Here is a 10,077-nt window from a genome sequence, read left to right as displayed (position 1 = left end):
CCCCTGCAGCTTCCTACAGTATCTGATTCCTGCAACCCACGACTGACAAAGCCCTAGGTAAGAGAGAAGGTCTGGAGGGCACCTGCTTTCAAAAAGTGCAGCTTTCTAGTTTATTGCGACCGTCACGTCTGTCCGTCCCTCCGTCACACGTCACACGTCACACTTTTGCCCTGCTCATATCTCCGCAACCGTTGCCCCGATCCATGCCAAATTTTGCACACATACTCCTTGCCTGTCAAACTACAACCTCCACCCAAATTCTCACATGGCCCTCTTCTAGCGCCACCATGAGGCCGATTCTTGAAAAAGACATTTTTGGACACTGCTCCTACAATTTTTGCCCTAAAATCACACAAATCGGTACACAGTATGTCTACACTCATCTCATCAACATGGATATGTCCCATTTAGCGCCACCTTCAGGCCGATTTTTTAAAACACATTTTTGGACACTGCTCCTACAAATTTAGCCCTAAAATCACGCAAATCGGTACACACTTGCTCTACACTGATGTCATCAATATGGATCTGTCCCATTTAGCTCCACCTTCAGGCCGATTTTTTAAAACACATTTTTGGACACTACTCCTACAGATTTTGCCCTAAAATCAAGCAAATCGCTACACAGCATGTCTACTGTACACTCATGTCATCAACATGCATCTGTCCCATATAGCGCCACCATCAGGCCGATTTTTACATACACATTTTTCCACACTTCTACACATTTTGGCCTAAAATCACGCTGCGACCTGACGGTCGCTTATCTCCCGATTGGGGAGTCTTACTGGTTAATTTACTTGTAATTATCGCGTGTTTTAATCTTTGAAAGTTTTCTTTATCTGTATTACTCATCAGTTTGTTCTTACTGGGAATTGCTGACTTTTTCTTGCTTCGTATTACAAAAAAGCACAGACAAAAAATAAATCACTGTATCTTAAATGACCCCTTCAACCAGTGTCATATGAAATGTTCCAGCTATTTTTTACGTTATATAAAATAAAAATACATGGTGTAAAATAAACAATTAGTTAATCAATAATTATAGCAAGACCAGATTTTAGAAAATCATGTAATAATCATTTATTGATGTTAAAATTTAGATCTAGCACATGTCCGTGATGCGCTTCATGCTCATGAATGTCATGCCGCTCATTCCCATCTGATTGAAGCTCCTGTACTCTCCAGGCCTCATGTACCAGTGCCTGCCTCTGTAGTGGGGCTGCTCGTACATCAGCCAGTGGCCGTCCATCACGTTGCAGGACTGGCAGTTGCTCATCTGGTAACGGTCCATGATGGAGTCACAGTCATCCATCAGCTCGTGATTCATTCCACCAAAGCTCTCCCTCTCGTAGATCCTCATCCTGTACTGGCCTCTGTGCTGTTTGAAGACAACGGAAACAGACACGAATACCGTTAAAAACACATAATCTCACAGCAATATGTTTTGCTTTCTTGTAACCGTTGTGACAATAGCAGCTACTTTATATGTACCATGGGGATCATACGGCAGGACTTGATGCCACCGCTCCATCCCCACATGCTCATGTAGTCAGAGTACTCTCCCCTCCTCATGAAGTACTGGTTTCCCATGTAGTTGGGGCGGTCGTAGACCATGAAGCAGCCGCTCTCCACCCTGCAGGAGTGGCACCTGCTCAGGTAGGAGGAGAAGTCAGAGCAGTCGCTCATGCACTCATAGGAGCGACCCTGGAAGTTCCTGTCCTCGTAGAAGATGACCTGAAAATAAACATTAGGGAATGTCAACTAGAAAGGCACATACTGAATCAAAATATACAGTATATTCATCACTTGCCAGTTATCTGTTGGCCCAATCAATCAATGTAAATCTTTTATGTTCAGTATGTATTTCTTCCTATAGGCTATTATATAATATTTCTTACCTTGCCCATGTCGATGGTGCTTTCTGAAAGCTCTCAGAGAACTGTTGGTGAACTGATGCTCTACCTGTTTTGGCTCTTTACTTTTATACCTGACCAGGCCCAAAGACTGTGCGCTCCTCTATTGTTTAAATTCCTGACCCAGCAACATGTTATAGAAGCGTATAGACTGTTTAGGTGCTTGCTCACTATGTAGTGTACTGTCTAACACTAACACAGTCAAATCCCTCAAAGACTTTTGGATATAATTTACCAAAGAAATGAGAGAAAGCTAATTTATCTGAAAATGTTGTATTTCTATTTGTATTTTCTATTATATTGATATCATTATATGTATTATGTGTGTGTGTGTGTGTGTGTGTGTGTGTGTGTGTGTGTGTGTGTGTGTGTGTGTGTGTGTGTGTGTGTGTGTGTGTGTGTGTTTGGGGGGGGGGGGGTGCCTGCATGCGTTCAACGGGTTCAGAGTGAAATTGTCCCACTTGATTAAACTGCAGGGATTAGTGCATTATATCAGTATCATTTCATATATCATCAAAGCTACTGAAACAACAAATTATTATATGTGAAATACAGCAGCATGGACCAATGGTTCTCAAACTTTTTCATGTCAAGAACCCCCAAATTAATATTTATTTGGCCACAGACCCCCATGTGAAAATATTTTATACCAGGTATGCCCATACAAGATATGTGTTATTAAGATGTTTTCTGCCTTGAACTAATTATGATGCTATTTTAATAACAAATGTATCTGAGGAGCCCCCTGGAACTAACTTGACACATGCCAATGCATTCTCACTCCCAGACGGCAAAAAGGTGACTTCTTGGGATGGGGAGCAGCAGTCACTTTGCAAGTGACACACAAAGTGAGAGAGAGAGAGTGAGAGAGTCACGGAATTGCCTGAACTAGATGCTGAAGTAATCAAATAAGTGGCGTAATTCCTTATCAAGTAAATAAAGTAAGGCAAGCAAATTAAATAATTAGCTCTTGCTGCTGCTCGAACCGGTAAAATCGCGCTCTTTCGAACGACCATCATTTCGACCGGAGGGTTAGCGACTCACTCCACGGAGGTTAGGGTTAGGGTGAGGGTTAGGGTCGATCCATACCGTTATAAGGAGCCTAACTAAGTTCGGTTCGGCACTAGGCGAACCCAAATATGGTTCGCATCCCCCGGTTCGGGGGGGCGTCAACCGACTAAATTCGGCTCTACGGTGCTGACGAAATGTTGTGACCTCCCGACTTAATTTCGGTACTCAGCGGTGTGTTCTCATTCATTCAGCCCGGCTTCACGTTCACATTCTCGGCTGTGAATCTCTGTGAAAATGCTTGTGTGGCCGTGTATTGGGCTTCGCAGAGCGGACACAAGTCAGCTGGCTCTCGCTGGAGACGAAGAGTGGTGGACTGGGAGGCGCGCGACACACACACACACACACACACACACACACACACACACACACACACAGCTTGTATCGCTAACGCGTCGCTGACCGTTTTAAAGACAAAAGAAGAGCTTAAAGTCACAACTTTGCTAATTGCTATAGTGTTCCGTGTTGATAGGTTTTCCACGACGAGTTGTGACTGTGTGATGACATGCATGCAGCAAGGGAGGCGGCACGTCTATAATGTGAGCTTGTAGATTAAATGTTTTTGACAGAGCTCGATCGAGCGTTTGTGAGTGAGAGAGAGAGAGAGAGAGAGAGAGAAGAGACCCCGCTGGTGCTGCTGCTGCCTGCTGGTGCTGCTGCTACTCGATCACTGGACCTCCAGTCATTCAGCGTGCAGCGCGAGGGCAAGTCAATATAGTATCCGCCCTGCAATGCTCATTCATCGGCCACAAATGTTGTCATGCCAAGGACCTCCAATATTTACAAGCGACTTCGGCACTAGCCGTTAAAAAAGTATGGATGAACTCCCCCCGAACCTAAATAATTTCGGGTCGGGGAGCACTCCTGAACCGAAATTAGTTAGGCTCCTTATAACGGTATGAAACGACCCTTAGAGTCGGGTGTCGAAAAGATGACATGTAGTAACAGCGACACGCTCCCGCTCGAACCAACGTTAATTCTCGGCTTTTCGTGTCCGAAAGTGCAGTTTTGTCCGTGGTCCCATGCCTTTGCAGCAGACAGTGTGTTTATATAACATACAATGTGTTTGGACGACAGATCGCATTAAAAAGTGAATTCTTGTCCATGATGTGTTGGTTATTGTTCCTTGAAACAGAGCGCATTGCCAAGTTGCCATATCCAGTATGTATTGTTTTGAGAGAGTACAAGGTTCAAGGTTCAAGGTTTGTTTATTTAGTGGCAAATTGGCAGCGGCATAGACAACAATACATCAATACAATCAATAAAAACAACAATTACAGTACATAATTTATGCACACAGATACCTGAAAGTGTAATAAAGTGCATGTTGACCATTAAAAGTGCACACGTTAAAGTGCTATGCAATAAAGTGCACATTAACCGTGAAAGTGCATCTGCATAGGAAAGACCAATGGAGTGCACTATGAGGTAGCTATCTCCCTACCCTCAGCAGCATTCAGTGTGCAAATTGATACAGGAACAAATTAATATTTGTTCCTGTTTTTTTGTGACACGAGGGCAGTGCCGGATTTATATGACATCAGGCCCCTGGGCAAGGGGAAATAAAGAGGCCCTTGTGCGCACGCGAAGTACCGCACACATACCGCGCACGCAAAGTACCGGATACATAGAGTGGGCGGGCTTTAGACTGCACTAAGCTTTCAGAGCAACTACATGCAGTGCGGCGAGCAGAGCAGAAGCTCTCAATGTTATTACCATAATAAAACAAAATGTACAGTAACTAAACACAAATATCACTTTATTTGGATAGCAATACTTTAAAGTTTCATCATTAACTCATTCAGGGTCTTTTCAAAATGGCTTCCAAGTTCCACACCGCCTCCCTCTCCATAGACTTCCATGTAATTAATAGTGCACGGATCATGCACGCCCATGCCTAGATCATGCACCACATGTGTGCACACTGTTCACAGCTTTCAAACAAAAAAATCCGAATGGAAATCCGTTCAGGCATTCATGAGCTAGCAGCCATTATGTTTTCTTGAAATGTAAACAAACATGGCTGCCATGTTTGAAAGATGGGGTTGGTATGGGGGTTAAACATGGAATTTCGCGATCATGCATTTTTTTTCTTTTTTTTTCTTTGGAGGCCCCCCACCCCCCTGAGGCCCCTGGGCACGTGCCCACCCTTGCCCAATGGTAAGTCCGGCCCTGCACTAGGGGCCCACAATCGAAGGCCAGATGGAAGGAGTTCATATTCTTCTAGTGGATGAGCAGCATCAGAACGGATAGACAGAGCTTTGTTGAGCACCTGTCTGTTAAAGATATATGTCCTAAGGCTAAGCTGTTCATCAAGGGAATTCTTATCCATGATACAAAGATTACCGTACCAACAAATAATCCAAAAAGAGATGACAGACTCAATGTAGGCACTGTAGAACAGTTTCGTCAGAGTCTTGTCGACATTGAACTTAGCCATTTAACTAATTGAAGTAATATTGAAGCAATGTCTTATCTGGCCGCGTGTTGTGTTGTCTGTTATTCCTTGGAACAGCGTGACTGTCGATGTCCACGCATGCGCTGTGTAACTGGAAAAGTATGACGCATATCGCGTAAGAAGAGCACTTCCGGTGCACATGTGCAATAGGGCGACCTACTGACCAAAACCAGTTGCGGACCAGTCAGGATTCAAACCGGCCTACTCCATGGAAAATGCACTCCTTGCAGTCACAGAAGCACTACTTGCTGTCCAGGCTCCCACTCTGCAGTCCTGATTCTTCTATCTAGACCTACTGTATCATTCTTCTGACCAAGGCATCGCTGGAACGGCACTAAAGTGGTTCTCCTTCTAGGCTCCTACCTAGCTGACGGGACCTACCAGGTCTCTTGGAAAGGTTGGTTTTCTTCCCCTACTCTCCCTGCACACTAAGGGCTCTATTTTCATCCATGCCTTGCCTTACCCCTTATCCCTGAACGCCTTTTTTTTGCCTTTTTTTAACTTATTTTGAAAAACATTTTAAAATATTTATATAGCCAAACTACAAGCTCACAACGTGTCAATGTTCAAAATAGTAAAAAAAAAAAGGCAAAGAAGTTGTGTCGGGACTCGCGGTGGAAAGCTCTTCACCGCGAGTAATGACGTAATGTTGTAGTTTTATGACTTAAAAAGACTACACCGCGGTGGATAGCTTTTCACCGCGGTGCCTACTATGATAGGGGCTTTTGTGTTTTAAATTCAAACCCTTCACCTCCACCTTCTTTTCTGGAGTTCCTGTGCACAATCCTCACACTGCCCCGCGTCTCAAGTCCAAATAATTCCTATTTCCTTCACTTGTTTCCTATTTCCTTGAATGTTAATCCCGCCCACTGGGAGTTGGCCTATCACCTGTGATGTTGTCAAACCAATGGGACGTCTCCTCTTCTCTATTTCCTCAATGGGAGGGACTAACATACCAGCAAGGAAATAGGATTGATTTAAGGACTCGAGACCAAGCCCCCAGGACCGAGGGGGAGCTTTGAAGCAAAATGGACATGGTGGCCGTTTGAGGTACTGCAGTTGGGGCTTCTAATCATGAACCGTAATGAACGACGCGCGTTCATGAATTAGAGCCCGAGCGCGTCCATGAACACAAACTATGACGCAAAACGCGTCACAGAAGCAAAATAGAAGCCCCACTACGTCACGTTTCAGAGGTGTCTCAAACACGGAAGTACGCTTCATGCGCTGGGTGAGCAACTCAATGCAAGTGGACGGGCGGGGATATCCGGTGTCCTCTCTATTCTTATTATAACTCTATGCTTGAGACGCAGGCTCACCTCAGTGTTTTCCTCCCCGGTGACGAGCTGACTGGGTGTGGTACTGCACACCTGTTTTCCATTCTCCAATCTACACCAGAGTCTTCAAGAACCCTGCCTTCCCCCACACTCCTCACCAGATCTTCCCAGAGAATTACCTGGCAAGCATAGCTGTAGCTCTGGTCCATAGCGTTAGAAGGAGTTCTCCTTAACGCTATTACTCTACATCTGCTGCGCCTGCAGAAAGCTGGTACACCCTCTTTTCTGGTCCAAAAATAAAAAATCGAACCTCTGTTCGAAGTGGAGCTGTGTGTGTGTGTGTGTGTGTGTGTGTGTGTGTGTGTGTGTGTGTGTGTGTGTGTGTGTGTGTGTGTGTGTGTGTGTGTGTGTGTGTGTGTGTGCGTGCGTGCGTGCGTGCGTGCGTGCGTGCGTGCGTGCGTGCGTGCGTGCGTGCGTGCGTGCGTGCGTGCGTGCGTGCGTGCGTGCGTGCGTGCGTGCGTGCGTGCGTGCAACAGCGCCCCTCCCTTAACATGTGTGGTCAGAAAAGGTTACTGCAGGCTACATACAGACAGACAGACAGACAGACAGACAGACACGGACGGAGACAGACCCACACACACGGCCACGTATAGGGAGCTTGTGTTCCACACAGCTCCAAAAAGACAATTATGCTACTCACCGAAACAGATGGCTGGGAGTTGAAAGCCTATTTTCCTTAGTGGAAGTAGTCTCTCACACACACACACACACACACACACACACACACACACACACACACACACACACACACACACACACACACACACACACACACACACACACACACACACACACACACACACACACGCTTAGTTTTCATAGCTTGTGGGGACATTACATAGACATCCATTCATTTCCTGTGGCCTTACCCTAACCTCTATCCCTAAACCTAACCCTAACCCTAACCGTTGTGGGGACCTACTATTTGGTCCCCACAATGTCTATTTCTCCAATTCTACTAAACTTGTGGGGACATTTGGTCCTCACATAGTAATACACACACACACACACACACACACACACACACACACACACACACACACACACACACACACACACAAGGCCTAATACAGTTTGTGCTATATTGTAACGTTTAGCAGACTGAGTGAGGCGAACCCCAGAGGCGAACCCCAGCCCCCCACTCAGCAGACAAGGAAGCAACCCGCAACGCCAAGAAGGCTAGCCCGCTTGGCAAGTTACGGCCCGATCTCTTGCAGGGTCGTTACAATATATTTATGTAGATTTAAATATTTATATATCTATACGTTTATTCGATATCTAAATATTATATTGGTTTTGGCCGATATTCCAAAATATGAATTTGTGCAGAATAAATAATAATAAAAAATACATTTTAATACAGAATTGGTTACTGGCCATAACAGCAATTATTATATTGGATATTGACAGAAATATCATATCGCCCATGCCTAGAATGCAATCAAAGCCAATTGTAGTGGAATGCCGCACTCACATGTTAAGAACATTTGATCTGTGCTCTTTCAAAGTTGGATCTCTTCCAAAAAAGAATCATTGTGGGAAATGGGCAGTTCCACTAGAGGAGGAAGTGGATGTGGATTTTGGCCATCTTTTGGAGTTGTCATCGGGTGAAGGCAGAGTTAGTGCTGCTTTTTGGTGACACTAAAACAAAAACAAAAAGTAAAATGGATCTACAAGCTCACAGCGTGCCACCATGCAACACTTTGTGAGCTTGTAGATCTGCTATTTTAAAAATTACTTTAGGTACTTGAAGTACATTCTGATGACAACACAATACTTTTACTCAAGTACATTTTGAATTCCAGGATTTTACTTATAACAAAGTATTTCTATGTTGCAGTATTGATACTTTTACTTAAGCAACGAATGTGAGTATTATAATTTTTTTCACCACTGTACATGACAAAAAGCTTCAATTTTATTATGAATAGCTCATTCAATCAATTGCATCTGTGTAGGCATCACTCTGTCACTATGTATGACATGACATGTTTTTAATATTAATTGTTATTGTCGAATGTTTAAGCATGTTCTAATCACGAACTTTACTTTAATTTACTTAAATGGAGGTGAAATGGAGGTTTCATGTTTGTCACTGCAGACAGGCTACAAGACAGGCTACAAGTGACTACAAGTGAACGCAGCTGTGTGGGATCACATCACAGCCTTTCTGTCCTATTGGTTGGCAGTTGAACCCTGCCCTCCTGTCTCATCAAGGCTCCCCGTTGCAGCTTGGGTGCTCTGCCTACAACTTGCTCTGTGCTTGCACTATGCAAGTTCTTTGGTGCTCTAAGGCCGGCTATAGACATTAAGAACATTTGTTCTTTCAGAGTTCTGGGGGAAGACGGGGAGCAGAGCAGAGCACTTAGCAAGTTATAGGCAGAGCACCCAAGCTGCAACGGGGAGCGTTGATGAGACAGGAGGGCAGAGTTCAACTGCCAACCAATAGGACAGAAAGGCTGTGATGTGATCCCACACAGCTGTGTTCACTTGTAGTCACTTGTAGTCTGTACTACAATTGCCCTGAAAAACCACTTACAGGCAGCAGCCATTCGCACAGCCAACTGGTAAAGAAAACAACCCTAGCCCAGCCCTACCCTCCCCTGCCCCTTCTTTGTATATACTTACTGTTTGTTTAGACTTAATGTTTTCTTTTTTGGTTCTTTCTTTTTCTTTTCTTTACATATCTACTGCATAGTACTGTGTTCTATTCGTCTGTCATTCAATGTTATATGAGATACTTTAATGGTTTCCTGTGGAAATAAGCTTAGTCTTTTCCAGTGAACTGTACCGTCATGAAACTGTACCTTTTCCTATGCAAACTTCTTGTCATGTCATACATAGTGACATAGTGATGCCTACACAGATGCAATTGATTAAATGTGCTATTCATAATACAACTGAAGCTTTTTGTCATGTACAGTGGTGGAAAAAAAATATAAAAAATACTCACATTCGTTGCTTAAGTAAAAGTATCAATACTGCAACATAGAAATACTTTGTTATAAGTAAAAGCCTGGAATTCAAAATGTACTTGAGTAAACGTATTGTGTTGGCATCAGAATGTACTTCAAGTACCTAAAGTAATTTTTAAAATAGCAGATCTACAAGCTCACAAAGTGTTGCATGGCGGCACGCTGTGAGCTTGTAGATCCATTTTATGTGTCACCAAAAAGCAGCACTACTCTGCCTTCACCCAATGACAACTCCAAAAGAACTACATGGCCAAAATCCACATCCACTTCCTCCTCTAGTGGAACTGCCCACTTCCCACAAAGCATTGTGGGAAATGGATTCT

At 44.1% G+C, this 10,077-nt stretch overlaps 1 protein-coding gene across 1 annotated transcript; it reads right to left on the bottom strand.

Annotated features, from left to right (window-relative positions):
* Nucleotides 1-1,105: 1,105 nt before the first annotated feature.
* Nucleotides 1,106-1,740, bottom strand: LOC308308294 (gamma-crystallin M2-like; the record flags this gene model as incomplete). Its single annotated transcript, XM_080753678.1, has 2 exons — nt 1,495-1,740; nt 1,106-1,381 (listed from the first exon to the last, which is right to left on the bottom strand). The coding sequence occupies exons 1-2, from the start codon at nt 1,687-1,689 to the stop codon at nt 1,106-1,108; spliced, it is 471 nt and encodes a 156-aa protein (XP_080609804.1). The 5' UTR covers nt 1,690-1,740.
* Between the last annotated feature and the right edge of the window lie 8,337 nt (nt 1,741-10,077).

The sequence above is a fragment of the Nannobrachium achirus genome, assembly GCF_963921795.1.
Source record: "Nannobrachium achirus genome assembly, chromosome: 22".
In the NCBI taxonomy this organism is placed as follows: Eukaryota; Metazoa; Chordata; class Actinopteri; order Myctophiformes; family Myctophidae; genus Nannobrachium; species Nannobrachium achirus.
This window is presented reverse-complemented; position numbering and strand designations above follow the sequence as displayed.